The sequence below is a fragment of the Zerene cesonia genome, chromosome 7, assembly GCF_012273895.1.
Source record: "Zerene cesonia ecotype Mississippi chromosome 7, Zerene_cesonia_1.1, whole genome shotgun sequence".
Taxonomy (NCBI): Eukaryota; Metazoa; Arthropoda; class Insecta; order Lepidoptera; family Pieridae; genus Zerene; species Zerene cesonia.
In genome coordinates this window covers 422,842-439,487 of record NC_052108.1, presented here as the reverse complement: position 1 = coordinate 439,487, position 16,646 = coordinate 422,842, and the positions used below count along the sequence as shown (strand labels likewise).

Genomic DNA, 16,646 nt, shown 5'->3' with positions numbered 1-16,646 from the left:
AAGCGCTTATATTGACAATGGGCTCCTCCCACTCGACTCCCCGCTACTGCCACAAAAAACATCACTCTTCTCCTAACAGTATTATTAATAAATCCCACATGATAACCGTAATAACGCTTCAATACATTCATATCTCATTCACAATAAAGGAAAGATAAGCCACTTTTGAAAAATTTTCATTGACTGACTAATAAATACGCTACTTAACTAGCTAACATATACCTAACGAGTATATATGTACATATTCAGTATATACCACGGTGTTCTAATCAAAGTTCCCAACAAAGTGCTACAGAGCGCCGAGCAGTTGTAATGCGTGCGAATGAATAATGCAACATCACAGCTACACGTGGCTCATGCATTCCGATGATATTGCAATGATACGACCCATCACGTTTCCCCGTATTGGCCTGGGGTTAGCTGCTTTGGATTAAGTTGTGCGAGGGCTAACGGTGGCTACGAGTGAGGTGGGAGTTTGATTGAGTGTGTTATAAAAAAGATACATTGTATACATATAGATCACTACATAGCATAAAACAAATTCGCTTCCCGCATCTGTCCATATGTATGTATGCATAGATCTTTACAACTAAAAACGGATTGTGATGGTTTTTAAATAGAAAGAGTTATTCAGAAGTATGGTATATATGTAAAATAACAGCAATTATACCACTCCGAATTTAGCCGCGGACAAAAGCAAAAGTATATAATAATACTAGAATATATATGTTTATTTCATTTTATTATAATATATGTCTAGTAGCACTGTAGATCGGTAATCATATAAACTACTTGGAACAAAATAAAAAGCCAATAAATGTGTGTAAATAACATTCAAACGTGTAAAATATATTAATTGCTTAGTATGAACAGTATTCCGCTAGAAGAAAGGACATGTAATCATGATATAAACCAATTCCAAGACACTGCAAATAATTACACGTGACCGTAAATCAATGAAATAGGAGAAATCTCTTGATACATATTACACATTTGTTTGCAATTTTATTGATGTCATGAAATTAAGTAAAACTACGTAGAATGTTTGCTTTGTTCCAGACTTCACGCTATGATTGACACATCGTGAGACAATAATTCGTTTGAAATCCGCAAACTACAATCGAATACTCGTACTTACCTCAAATAACCAATAACGAAGTATGTAGCTGTAAGTAGGGTGTCAACTTGTCAATTTTCCGCGGATGTACGGATGAAATTCTCGGTGAATCGTACGTGCACACAATATCGATGTGAAGTGATGCTCAGTGAGGGCTGTTGGGCAATAATAATGACCCTTTCAGCTTTGTAGTGCCTTAAAGAGCTTGTTAATAAGGGGCAGTGAGCACGAACGTTGGTTCTTGTGGGTAATTACATAGCAAATTTCGTATAATGTTTCTACACAGTGCACAAAGATTAGTGATACTATCGTTGAGGTGATAGATTAAAGATAGAGGTAAGAGTAAACGTTTTCTGCGTGTAAAAATATTTGTTTTTTTTTTTTGTTAAATTTTAGTGAAAAGTATCCCTTTTTTGATTTGGTACGGAACATAGTTTAAATAATCATTACATAGTATAAAACACAGTTGCTTTCCTCCGTTTGTGGGATCTTAGATTATTGAAATTACGCAACTGATTTTGATTGGGCTTTTATTTTAAGAATACAGTGATTCAAGAGGAAGTTTTATATATATACTTCATGTTTCATTGCATCTAAGCGAAGCTAGAGCGGGTCGTTAGTAATTAATAAAGTACATTGTAATATATAAGTTGGCTATAAGTCTAGTTAAGTAGCGATAGCAACGACCAGATCCAAGAAACCTAAATAGCACAATTTCTATTTGGTAAATAAACGCGACATCACATGCCGTTGGTTGCACGCTTTCGTGAGGAGGTTGTAAAAATTTATTAACGTCTGCGGAGACGCGCCTCGAGCGAACCGTTGGATGTTTCTAGAACAATCGTTTGACTGAAACAAATACGCAGAGTTAGTCGAGCGGTATGCAGTGCCGTACTCATGTACTAAGCGGGATTTCGTTGGAGATTAATGATTACGAACTAAGAAATATTCTAAGCAATAACTCTTATAACGTCCAAACCGCTGGAGGAATTTCATGGAATGTATTAATTAGTTACATAAAGAATGTTGAATGTTGGTAGTGAAAACAAAATTTGAGCGATGTTAATTGTGATTATTTTACTAGCAAAAGTATAGCATATTTTTTAAAACATTTAAGGTTTGAACACAGATGAACATTTGTTGTTGTTTTAAAATTTAGTACATTAATAGTTCCAAAAAAGGACATAGTTTTTATCCTGGCAATTCCACGTGAACGGAATATGGTCTAAATTTAAATATATTTTAACTTTATATAGCCTATGTTGCCGTGAATAAAAAACAAATGACACTCTAAGGTAGATTATATCGTTTGACAAGAAATAATTGTTCTACATTCCCGGTATAAGTTTATTTGTTATCGCGTAACACACGCATTGTCAATTCCTGCAATCTCCTCAGATCCACAATTTCCTCTCCCGTCGGCATCGCAGTTGCTGTGAATGCTAGCAGACATCACTCGTCGCCCACCATCCGGCAGGACGTAGCGATTGGCAGAAATGTTATGTTATAGAATATAGAGGCTAGGTTGGGGGCTCTCACACCGCTATTTATGGGAAACGTTCGCTTTGTTTGACAGGGGTGGCTCTGTGTTTCACGTGAAGTGTGTTCGGTGTAAGAGGTGATTTTCGTTTTAGTTCAATTTGATCACATTCCGTATCTTAATATAGATACTTAATAATATAGATAAAGAAAAAAAATACACTTGTGTTGTTTACATAATAATTTGATAAATAATAGTTAAGATAAATGTTGAATTATATATTAAAAGTGTAGCACCCGGAACATTTCTGCACTAAGCTGCAAATGTATCAAAGCATTGTATTTAAGGAGTAAGAATTTTTGTAAGCTGTGTGTTTTTTTTTTATGGTCGAACGAATACGTTTAGAAATGGTAACAAAGCGTTTTCGTTTATAAATGTGTTGAATGAGATTTTATTTTCAACTTAATTATGTGAATAAGATGACATAATACAATTAAATGAATTCATTTGAATGTTAGTGTGACATAAAAAAAAATTCATAATGAGAAAACGGTTTTGCGGTCTGCAAAATCAAGAAGAACTAATGAGAAAAACAAACACTGCAATAAAAGAACACAATATCACTGGCAGCATCTAGGTAATAAAGAGGTGGATTATAAAAACACTCCCGCGCTACGTTACAATTAACTCGGTACATGGCAGGCGAGACGGGAGGCAATAAATAAATGTGCTGCAGCCAAGGTAAATATTAAGTCGTGTGTGCTATTTGTTTCGTGGAAATTTTAAGTGAAAGTTTCAAGTCGCAGCGTCACGTGTGCGGCAGATGGCGCCGGGGCGACCTCCGAAACGATTGCGTCCCCCGAAAATTGCCTTATGTTTTCCACTTAACGGAATGCGAAACTCGAAGTTGTGTAATCGCACGTTGTTCGCTGTTTTTGCGAGCGTTCAAGACCTTGTAAGTGTAATCAAATGTATTTGGCTGTGATGGATTAGTTGCCGGCTTTATTGTAGAAGTCGAATATGGTGTATTGTTTGGCGTTTGGTGGTGGGAATAATAAAATGTTATCCGCAATATAGAGAATTGAAACAGTGATAATGCTACTGCTCCTTAAGGAATTAGGATTACGACAAAAATGTTGTTATATATGTTAGTCTATTAGAGTTCCTAGCATTTTCTGAAATGTTGTGAATCAGAGAGTTACTTAGTGTAATTTACAAACGTTAAAATCAAAATTATATTTATTAAGATATTTGTTATTTTGAAGGTATCCGTTTAGCCGTATCCTTTTCCTCGCCCTTCCCAGTCCATTCCTTTATTCCCGTCAATCCTTTCCTTACTCTTTACCGCTCGAAAGCGGACAACGCATCTGCAACGGTTTTGCCTCTGCAAAAGTCCATAGACAGTGGTGATAGATTACCATAAGGCGGACCGCCATCTCAGCTGTCCGGTATTACATAAAAATAATTCAATCGAAATCGCGAACTGCCAATATACTTTTATATTATTATTTTCATTACAAGTCACAAAATGTCAGTAGGAAATTTTACCGAACCCATATCAATAATTCATCCTTACAATCCCATTATAAGCGATGTCAACAGCCAATCACGATCGCGAAAATTATTATTTGATCACGTTCCTGGACGGAGCGCTTTTCGTAAACATTCCCAAAGAAAACGTGAGAAAATATGATTAGTAGCTGCGGTTGTATAAATTGATGTTGATATTCATAGCTACGAGATGAAATCAGCGGATTTATCATTTATTCAACTGACGAATCTGAAAATTCATTACGTATATTCGGAGGTTTGAAGCTCGCACATGTGATGCTTAAAATATGTATGTAGGTACATATTAGAACAGAAAAGAAAAATGTCTAATATGGGTACGTGTTATCGTACATACAAATATGTATTAAATGTATGTAGTAAAGTATATATAAAAATATACAGTATTAAGCAGTGGTGGCTCAGTGGTGAGCACTTCGGACTTTAAAATCGATAAGTCGGGGTTCGACACCGGGCGAGCGTGTAAGAAATAATTTCATATTTCAATTTATCTGCACATGTGGATAACATCACCACTGCGTCAAACGATGAAGGAAAACATCGTGAGGAAACTGGCTTGTCCAAGAATCAAAAGTTCGACGACATGTGCCAACCCGCACTTGGTCAGAGTGGTGGATTATGGCCTGTACCCTCATAGGAGGCCTGTGTCCCAGCAGTGGGAATCTATATGGGCTGATGATGATGTATATAGTAAAGAAAAAGTGGAGATTTTGTGATTGATTAATAAACATTCCTGCTCATATTGTTGTCAGTATTTAAAAAGGTTGTAAAAGGAATAAATTTGAAGTTAAATAAAATATTTAAATAGAACGCTGAAACGAGTTCGTTCGTCAAGAAAATTGCAAAACTCAATGCATCTCACTAGGTACACTTTAAGACGTGACAGTTCACTAATGAAATACATTAACGAACTATATAGATGAATCTAAGATGATAAATGGATCCGATAAATACATATTAAATACCCTAGACCCCTAGTGAAGAGAGATTTCACATTTGATCCACTATTAGTTTTTTTTTTTTATGGACAAGATGATTCATTCAAGGTGGTCAACTTGGACTTTAAGTTATATACCTTTCGTTGACGATTGTACCGCAGTTAAAGCAAGTTATAAAAATAATATAATTTTTATAAATATATAAATTATTCAATACAATACAATTCAATATAATACATACGGTCGTAAAACGGGAGAGTTCGGATTCCGGCAGTTAATTAAAACAAAAGCCTCCCTTAAATCATAAAAGAGGAAATGAAATCGAGAGGGTTTCCGTTATTGGCCGTATTGGCTGATGGAACCTTCTAGTGTATAGATTGGATGCCTAATATTGCTGTTTAATTTTAAAGGGTTTTTAATTTGGACCCATATACATATATACAGATATGTCAATCAAAGATTTTATTAACTAAGAAGCTCTTATCCGTGCTACTGTATGTTGTAAACAGTCGTATTGCATATTTGAGTTTTAATACTGCAACTGTAGAGGACTTGCTAATGGGAAATGAGCTTCTAAGGTAATTAATACATCTTAGACCTTCATCTTCTTCTAATTCTTGTTCATAGTTATATTGACCATGTATTCATTTGACCTTGGCAAAAATATTTAGTGTGTGACAAAACCAATGTCTGCATTAAATGCTATTAAAACATCATAACTTCTGTGTTTCATAATAAGATATATTATGCCGATCGAGAAACAGCCTCGTATACCTTTATTAAGTTTTATAGTATATTAGCGGTCCGCCCCGGTACATATATAGCCTATAGCCTTCCTCAATAAATGGGCTATCTAACACGGAAAGTATTTTTCAAATCGGACCAGTAGTTCCTGAGATTAGTACGTTCAAACAAACAAACAATCTTTCAACTTTATAATATTAGCATAGATATTCAACCGAAAAACAAAATTCGTTTTTCCCGAAATGGCAGCCCGCACCGAATTGGACAATGGGTGAAACAAAAAGCGAGCAAAAACCTTCACAATGGTTTTTCCATGATGCTCTATAATGAACGCGACCGTCGTTAAATATAGATTTAAACGAGACCTAAACACTTAATCTTTTTGTGAGAACTTTTAATTACCGCGACCTTCCCCGCTCGCACAGCTTCTAAAAACAACAACACAGAATTTTGGATCTTAACAGCAACGAAATACAGTATTTTCCGCTGGACTTTTTTTTTATTATTTATAAGCGTCACGAGTTGATTTAAGTTCAGATATCGTCGACAGGATCGCTCAATTTCTCAAACAGAATCCTGTGTAAAATTACTGGAGCCTTTGTAATGTTGGATCGTCAACGGTAATAAAATTCGCGGGATTTTTAAATTCGCTACCTTTTATGGGCTTCCCGGTGGGTACTATGTAATTAGGCTTAAGTGTGCTTTGTAAATTAGTTTAAGAATCATACAAAAATGTGAGTATTTAACTAAAATACTGTCGTCTATAATTACTTGAAATATCCTGCTAAAGAATTACTGTGAACGTATGAATTTATCCGTAGCGAATAATGATAAATATCACATGGAAAAATTCATACCGGCTCAAAAGTCTATTGTTATAATTTAACACATATTGTCTCACAGCTTTTCGTTATAATACAGTTGTTCAGTGTGATGTGGCTGCGACAAGGGAATGAAGATCTGTATCTCTAGCTATTCTAATAGATATAAATATAAAAGTATAAAGTTTCTTTATGAGTTTGTTAGTATGCGCTAATTTCAGGAACCACTGGATCGATTTCAAAAGTTTATAGCCATACATGCAACGAGCGAAGCTGGGGCGGACAGCTTGTTATAATAAAAGTATTACTATCATATTTATACATTACTGTATTACATAGCGGGCAATGAATTTCACCTTCTCCCATGCGGCGCCGCAATGTACCTGTTTCTAATTTAACCCGAAAAGTTGCGCAATCCACTCGGGATTAAACGAATTCCGTAGCTTCTTTTAGCTGCCACCTCTGTGTTGTTTCGCGTTATGAAATAACTTGAATATAATTGGATAGAGTTGTAAGAAAAGTCTTTGAAAAGGATAGTCGTTTGGGAAACGTGATTTGTTACGACTTGTACCTACCTACCTACCTACCTGCAAGACATCAAAGGATATTTAACTTTTGATTTTGTAAGGATTTTCACTTTGCGCAGCAAATTAAAATGCATTTTTCTCTGGGCTTTTTATATGAAACATAGCAACGCAGTCGTGTTGTTTCAACAGGTCAGTTATGAGATGATATTGATTGAATCATAACTGATTGATATGTAACATTTAGCTGCTTCTACTCAAATTATAGTGACACTAGGTGAATTACATTTACACGTGTCATGCTTTCAAAGGGATATAAATGTAAATTAATTTCGCCCTTCAAATTATAACCCAAATCCTAACAATACATAGGGAATTTCATTTATTCGAATAAATTCACTCGGAGAATAAGGAAGGCGATTATATTACGAATTACAATTATCGCACACATCTGATCTTCCTTTGTACAGTGAATTTCGTTTCGCGATGAATTTATCTTATCAATAAGAGTTTTATGTCCCATACGAGCCCTGTATGGGACTCGCTAATAGAACATGATAAGTTATGAACGAGATTTAAATTGATGTTAAAACGTTCTATTATTCTATTATAAAGATGAAATTTTCATTATTTCTATTGTCGAATATATATTTAATTTCAACGGAATACTCTTAAAGCTACGCATAACACGTGAAGTAAGCATAATATTTATTGAGAAAACAATTGGAACTACTAAAAATTGTTTATGAGTAAATTTAAAACAATTTTTGACAATATATTATATTTTTTTTTGTAAATTTCATTTATAATTTAGACAACTTAGCGGTCTAGCTTATAACTGAGCGCCTTCGATAAAGGTTGTTGTTGTTTGCCCGACATTTTTTGTCAGTAGATAGGTTCGTATCATTGTTATTTTATATGAGGTTTATGTAACATATATTCATGCTCGTTTTGAATTGAAATGTGATCTCCGAGATGGGATTTTTCAAAAGGCACAGGTGATACAACTTAATAATGTAACAGTAGCAAGGAGCACTGTTAAATGATGCGAACAGATATCTTTTCAATAAATATGATATGATATGTTTCCTAGAATATCTTCGCATTCACAATTTAAAATCGTCTAAGATGTAGGTATGGAATATGGCTCTCTAGTAATTGCTTTAGCACTGTACAAAAGGTACTGATATTTATAAAAATAATGAATATGCTATTATCTATTTAAGTTCATTTAATTGAATATCTATATATCGACATGGGAATGGTTATTTTCATTAAATTATCCATATATTCTGTGGTTATCGTTTTGGCAATAAACAACAAATAGAGATGTCATCGAAATATTCTCAGTAGAACTGAAATGCACATAATTGGTTAGTACAACGGATTTAATAGGATTTGCGAATGTTAATTCACTATCTTTGCCACATATCGAGACTAATTGAATTTTAGTACTACGCATAATTGCGGTGTTAACAGCTAGGTATATAATGATGTATTAATTAAGACAGATCGAATGTAGTTAACTGTACATTAGTTGGCATATAACAGTGTGTTTAAGGTATATATGAAACTATGCTGAGACTCAGGTTGAGATGGCATCTTAAACGAATTAATGCCAGTAAGCTGTTTCTAGTTAATATTTAATATGGTGTATTTGAAGTGGCAGTACAAATATTATTTTTATTAGCATATAAAACAAATTGAATATTCAACCTTAGTAGATACCAATTTTATATTCTTGAAGTGGCTTTGATGCGAAACGTAGCATGTCTACGGAGCTTGTAGATGTGCTACGTCGGCTACGTCGTAGCCTTTTAGAGCGTAGCACAAACAACACATTGATGTTATGATGAAAATAAATGTAAAATTTTAATATTTTGATAGATTGTATTAACCTAATGTATTTTACCGATGGTTTTTAAATAAAACACGCTTATATTAAAAAAAATATGTTGATGTTAATTGCTGATGTTTTTTGAACATGCTTTCGGTTTTTTTATAAAATAAAAATCAATTTTGTAGAAAATTTATTTTTGATACTAGAAGCATTGCCGCGGTACAACACGGTTACATGTCTGCAACGATCGTAAAATTGCCAAGTCGCAGTTTTCTAGTCACGACGGCAAGTTGAGAGCGTGTCGGCGCGGAGTCGCGCGCCGTCGCCGCGATCGACACTTCATTAAAACTTGCGCCGACTTACCGTCACCGCGCGTGTTGCTTTATTTTTAATGTGAGACGTGTGACACAACTTGTGGTGTCTTGGTTTCTACACAAAACCTCTTTTTTATCTACGCTGCAGCAGGTAGCCGAGCTGGTGGTTGATGCGCCTGATGGTAAGCGATCACCACCGCCTTATGAACATTTGATAAGGAAGGTCCTCTGCAAATACGTTGCCTGCGTTTATGGCGTGAAGAATAAGGAAAGGGTTGACGACGGGAATTAACGAATGGACTGGGAAGGTTGAGGAAAAGGATGCTAGCCTTGGGCTCCCCCACGCACCGAATGAAATACAGTAGCTTGTCATTATTTCACTCCAATCTTCTGTTAGGGTGTGGGTGGTACCTTCCCCGGTGCAAGCTGGCCCATTTCATACCAAAGCTTGCTCAACTTTTTTTGAGTGGTTGGTTGAGAATTGTGTTTGATTATATGTTTAATACGGAGCGCCATTGTTCTCTTAGACGATTATAAAGAAAAATACATTTTCCAAGCCCGCATTGATCACTGTTTTGTTCATTAGATCCATTCTACTGAGAAGTGTCAACACCGTATATTACGGTTGACTGAAAATGTGCTTATAAAAGGAATTTTAAATCGTAGAAATTGAATATATAATTTACAAGCCTTTGTCGGCGGTTTCGCTCATGTTTAATTCGGAGTAGTTTAATAGATGTTATTATGCATATAATCCTTCCTCTTGATTCACTCTAGCTATAAAAAAATGCATTAAAATCCGATGTGTAGTTTTCAAGATCAAAGCATACATACAGACGCGGGAAGCGACATTGCTTTATACTATGCAGTGATAAATAAATATTAGTTTTGAGTTAGTTATACGTGTAAAACATCTATTCTGTCCCCCCATTAATTAAACAAACACGTACTAAGTGTGAAATTATGTTTCTTTAATAAACTGAAGCTGCGGTTGAAACGTGGATAAATAAATTTACTAACAATTACGTGAAAGGAATACGTAATTTAAGCACTTTGCTGCACGATAATTATCCTACTACTATTATAAAGGCGAAAGTTTGTAAGTATGGATGTATGGATGTTTGTTACTCTTTCACGTAAAAACTACTGAACCGATTGCAATGAAATTTTGTATGTAGACAGCTGGACAACTGGAATAACATATAGGCAACATTTTATCCCGATATTCCTACGGGATACGGACTTACGCGGGTGAAACCGCGGGGCGCAGCTAGTCCCTCATATTTGTAGAAACATAGTCGTGGCTGAAAACCTTCTAGTCGATACTTTGAATTTAATTATAAAAGCTATTAAAATAAAACGTACTTCAGAGAAAATCGTCCATGGTTCTCGTAAACCTATATTAATATAAACAAGTCTTGAAAACAAGTTTCTTTATGAATTTTCTTTTCAATTATGTTATTATTATCCACTCCAAACTCTTCAGCTTTTTACTATTGGTATAGATATATATCTACTATATAGTTTCGTAAGGTGAAGCTAGCTATGCCACTGTGTCGTGCAATAGCAGCGAGCAACTTTATAAAGAACGAAGTAAACGAAAATACGAATCCAGCTTCAAAGTAATTACAGTATAAATCGAAGCACGTGCAGGCGCAAAGATGCGAGCTCCGCAGTAATTAAGGCCGTGATTGTAGGACGTTTAAGTGACGCGGCTGCCGGCTCGCCCGCTGCGGCCCCAGCACCCGAGTGCACCGCAAATATGCTATACTACCGTGCATGGATACGGAACGAGCGTCGTGGCGTGTTTTATTTCAACGCCATCTAGTGGTAAACGTCATTCTTGGGAGGAACTAGGTATGGGACTCGGCGGTCTTTAATGAAAGAGTTATTTAAGAAAACCCCAACTGCAATGCTATGTTTATTAGTATAGGAGGAGTAAAGAGTAACGAAAGTATAGATTTTCAAGTTATACAATATGTCATGTTTCAATAAATTTGGTTTACGAATTCAGTCAGAACCAAGAGATTCTTGTTTGGCAGCATACTGTTATATAATTTTATTTCTTTCTATGACATAAAAAATTAATCTGGTAGTAAAAATTTTAAACAGTGTTTATGTGTTCGTCTTCCTTTCACTGCGCTTCATTGCGATTCTTTCGTATGATTTTTGTGTTTGGAGATAGTTAGGAGACTAGAGAGTGACTCAGGAAACTTTTACCGCGGCAAACATGTATGAGTGCGCGGGCAAAGTCGCAGGCGGAAAGCTCCTTAACAATAAATCCTTAATGGCTGACAAAGAGCTATTGTGTAGTATGCATTTGACTCTGCTACTGAAATAGTACTACATTAACAATATTGTGTTTTTCTACTGCCTAAATATTGAGATATATTTTAGTATGTATTTACGTCAATATTTTAATACACAAATGATCAAAAGTCACAAGCCTCTCCTATCATCCTGCGTAATTATATTTAATTTCAAGCATATAATTATAATTACTAATGACACGCCTGTTTCGCGGCCGCGCCGCGAGAGCCGAGTGAATTGCGCTAAGCGTCTCGTTAACTAGGCCAACACTTGACGGAGGGATGCGGAACATACTGTGTGTACCAAACCTGGCTTGCAGTTTTTTATTTCAATATAAATAGCGGGATTTCAAATATGTACATGTAAAATAGTCGGATTAATATATATGAAGTCAAAAGATCTTTTTGACCTATTTCAATACAATTTAAATATTTTATGTAACGTTTCAATTTTGGGACAGCACCAAAAGATTAATATATTGCTCAATGTAATATTATAATTCAGCAAAAAGCATAATCTAACACCAGTTCAGACTGTTGGGTAAGGATAAGGCCAATTATGTCCGAATTATAGATATAAAACACTAATATATCTACCTTTAGTACCCTTATTTTTTCTGGACTCTATAGACAACACAACTTGAACAAATAAAAATAAATTCTAGTTATATAGATTAACAAGACAGTTAGCAGTAAGATTCGATTAGTTCCAAGCCAGCACTCGCTGTCTGTTGTAAGTTTCATTGTACAATAGAAACGTGTGTGTGTGTGTGTGTGTGTCAGTTCACGGGTAACCGCGCTTTCGATATCGGCCGTTTCCACTCGAGCGCCGACGGTGTGTACGCCGCGACGCAGTTCTTTCTGAATGTTACGTTATGTGGAATCACAAGTTAATGTTAAGATGCTTGTAAGATGTGAAGGGAACTGAAATATTGAAAAAATTCAAAGTATTCATCTCCACGGAACTTGATCAAAATTTTAGCCTTGATTTCTTTTATAACACTGAATGTGTCCCCGCGTATACCCTTGTTAACTTTTGCTAAGTTCATGAAATATCATCAACATTTTATTCCGCTACTCAATATATAAGAAAGATTTTACTTGCTCCTTACTGATTTCTTTACTGCAACTTCTAGCTTAACTTACTTCGTCTTGATATTACTGTTGAATAAAATATAATAAATAAATAAAACTCGTTTATTAAGTAACAATGCATAGATTCAACACAAACCAAAACGACGATCGGCCCAATAGGAATAAACCTGTGCTAGAGACGGCCGATGATTTCCACTCTATAAATCTATTTTGAAAAATATTTTTGATATATTTTTTGTGCTTAGTAGTTTTGCAGCAGTTTCATTATAATCTTGTACATCTCCAGGGCATCTTCCGTTTGGCCTGCGAGCACGTGATCCGCACGATGCGCCGCGGCCGCGAGACGCTGCTGACGCTGCTCGAGGCGTTCGTGTACGACCCGCTGGTGGAGTGGGGCGGCGGCCGGCGGCGGCGCGGCGCGAGGCACGTGCGAGCCGCGCGGGCGATGCTGGCCGTGCGGGTGCAGGAGCTACGGCACAGCGTCACCGAAGTCACGTATGTTGTTATTTTGTATGATGGACACTCCTTTCCGCGTGCTGTGAAGCTTTGGAACGACTCACCAGCTAGGGTGTTCCCCAACAATTACGCATTGGGTCCTTCAAAAAGAGCAAGCACTTAAAGCACCTATAACACCTCTAGTGTTACAAGTGTCTATGGGCGGTGGTGACCACATAACATCAGGCGGCCTACCTGATCCTTTGCTTCCACTGCCATAAAAAGAGGCTTTGTCCGTAATCGTGTTTTACTTTAGTGGTGCGGCAATATTTTGTCCCTTTAGCATTTAACATATTGAAGAGAACAGAACCCTTTTTGTTTATTTTAAGTAAAAAATTATTGAGTTAATGTATGTTTATTCATCTTATTAGTAGTATTCTCAAACTAGCTTTATTGGGATGCTAAAAATGCGATGTTTTTAATTAACAGTTATATGAATGTCTAATGTGATGCATGAAAAAAAAAATTATGTGTTAGCAAAATTTGTAAAAAATATGATTATATAAGACAAATAACGTGTAAGCTTCCAAGGCGTAAAAATGCTTTTTTCTTATCTTTGAGCTTTTCATTGCCGAAGATCGGGAAAAACGGAAATGATATTAAAGATACATGTGAATAAACAATCTGGCTCGTTGTCGAGTCGAAATTCTTCCCCCTTGTGTCAATTACGAGCAATAACTGTGGGAGTTAGGAAAAATATCGTATATTCGTTCTTCAAAGCTGTAGCGAAACATGAGATGCGGCTGGCTATACATGGTGCTCAGTTGCCTGTGAAAACACGTTTTTTATTAAACATTCATACAACCACAATTTGAAACCAATATTCGTTATCTTTAATGCTTTATATCTATTACAAAATGTATTAATGTTAAATTTATAATTTTCAGGGAACAACTAGTGTCTTTATTACCTGAAGTTAAGAAATGCGCTGAAAAGTGGCTCGAGGAAAACGAAGAGCTAAACAGAGTCGAGACCAAGTTACAAGAATGTCACATTCAAATGGTTCTAATCAAAGAGATAGAATCATACGGCAGTAACCTCGCCAACCATCCTCTGTATACAATTTCTCAAAAATATACATCGTACAAACAAGCTAAGAATGCCGTTGAAGATTCCATGAAGGCTCTCGTAAAAATACTTAACGATTTTGACACTCAAATAGAGAATTTTGCGACCACAAACGAAGTCCTGAATGGGCCACAGCTGATGGCGTGGGTACAAGAGTTTTCGGGAACTAATGAAGATGACGATAAACCGATATTTGAACACGTTAAAGAATTTTTGACCAACGCCGGACAGGGCACAATGCTGACTCAGTGTGAGCAAGCGGAAGCTGAACTAAATCAATGTATGCAGCAGACTAATGTCCTCATTCGCTCTTGTCTCGAGCTGCTATCACAATACGTCGCAGTCTCACAATACTACCCGCAAAGTCAAACAGAATACCATCGCATTGTTATGTTCCGTAAATACCTAGCCACGGCATTAGAAAGCAAATCACCAGAGGTATGTCGAGAAGTAGCCAATCAGGTGAACGCTTTAGTCAATTCAGATAATGCCAGCGGTGATGCACAACAAATCATCGCATACAACTATCGCCTGCAGCAACTAAATGCTGAAGCTAATGCTCATCTAAATAAATGCCTCGAAAGATTGCAGTTGGAGGGTGGGGCTGATGCGATTGTTATAGCGCAAGAGGCGTACAATGAAGCCAAAGCTAACATTAGCAACTGGGTGAGAACCGAAGAAGGCGCGGCGGCCACTTTAGAAAGTGTGGTCATTGGAATGCTATGCAACTTGAACAGGAGATATTTAATGCTCGAAAACGGTGCTCAAAGCGCGGGCGATTGTCTCGTAGACCTAACTTCGAGGGAAGGGGAGTGGTTCTTAGATGATATGAGCGCGTTATCCGTGCAGGCTGTCGAGCTGCTCTCGCTGTTGCCGCTCCAATCAGCGTCCGTAGAAGACGCATCGATGGCCGTCGCGGTCGAATGCGTGCGAAATGCCAATCTATTGCTAGCTGATTTGGTTCAGCTGAATTACAATTTTAGCACCATCATTCTTCCCGAAGCCTTGAAGAAGGTGCATTCAGAGGATCCGTCGACGTTGCACATGATAAACGAACTGAATGCCGTAATAATGAATTCGCCGGTACCCTTGAACGAGATACTGGCTCAACTGGAAGTGCATTTTAGATACCTGCTTATGGATATGGAGGTTAGTTAAGATAAATATTGAAAGATTCTTAACTTCGTCGTTATTTTTGAAATTTATGACTTATCTATTCAGTGAATTTCCAGTAAGTAAGTGATATATCTAACAATGACACGCAATGTTCCAGTCCCCCGCAGCCGGCGCGCAAGTGTTAGCTGCCGAGCTGCGCGGCCGCTACGAGGCGCTCCTGTCGGCGAGCCCCGAGGAGGGCCCGGCCGGCGGCCGCATGCTGCTGATGGGCTTCAACGGGCTCTTCGCGGCCGTCGAGCTGCGCAGCCGCGAGCTGGCCGACCACCTCAGCGCGCCCGTGCCCCAGGCCTGGCGGAAGATCGACCATATCAACGACGCCTTGCACATGTCGGTAGGTGGCGGTCGATACACGTAGTCTCATTGTGTTATCTGTCTCTCATTATTAGAACTCATGTGTCCAGTATAATAACATTAAGTCGTCGTCCAGGAGTATGCGATATCAGTATGTAATACCAAATATGCACATATGGCGCATGCGCAGGCGGCGATGCAGCGCAGCGCGCTACGCGGCGTGCTCGAGGATATGTTCTTCGTGCGGCGCGTGCAGACCGCCGCCGAGGTGTTCGCGCTGTGCGCGCAGCTGGCGGCGGCGCACCGTGGGGCGCCGGGTGCCGCGGGTGCCGTCGGTGCCGCGGGTGCCGCCGGGCCCGCGCTGGCGGCGGACGCGGGCGCGCTGTGCAAGCCGGTGCGGCGCTTCACGGCCGAGTACGTGTCGCGCTGCGTGCTGGGCGTGCCGTCGCGCGCGCTCGCCTGCGTGCTGTGCCTGCTGCTGCGCCGCAACCGGCTCGACCTGCACGACGAGGTCGAGCAGAAGGAGATCGGTATGCACGGCTCTCGTTGCCGCTCACTTAGATTCAAATGATGATTTTTTTAATGGGTAATCGATTCGTGCCGTGGATACTGTTTTCAGTACATCAATTGTTACTTATATAGTGTAGTTTTTTTTGTAAGGAATTTGTTGTTGTATGTAAATTATGTGTATTATTTACGTGAATTACATTAAAGGAAGAAATGACGACTTGCTCCTCAATAAATACCGTTATTTAACAATAAAAGTTTCGTCTCGGAAGTTTCCACACATGACGAATAACACGCAGGCACGTTGCAGGCGCCTCGTGGAGCGTGTCGCTGGAGTCGCTGTGCGAGAAGGTGTGCG

The 16,646-nt window shown here is 37.9% G+C and overlaps 1 protein-coding gene across 1 annotated transcript in view; it reads left to right on the top strand.

Moving 5' to 3' along the window:
- LOC119828181 (serine/threonine-protein kinase SMG1) overlaps window positions 1–16,646 on the top strand; it is an 89,708-nt gene that overhangs the window by 71,912 nt on the left and 1,150 nt on the right. The window contains exons 2-6 of the mRNA XM_038350281.1: window positions 13,038–13,246; window positions 14,134–15,463; window positions 15,588–15,821; window positions 15,972–16,311; window positions 16,599–16,641. Of these exons, the coding sequence (XP_038206209.1) occupies window positions 13,038–13,246; window positions 14,134–15,463; window positions 15,588–15,821; window positions 15,972–16,311; window positions 16,599–16,641 (2,156 nt within the window). The remainder of the gene's footprint in view (window positions 1–13,037; window positions 13,247–14,133; window positions 15,464–15,587; window positions 15,822–15,971; window positions 16,312–16,598; window positions 16,642–16,646) is intronic.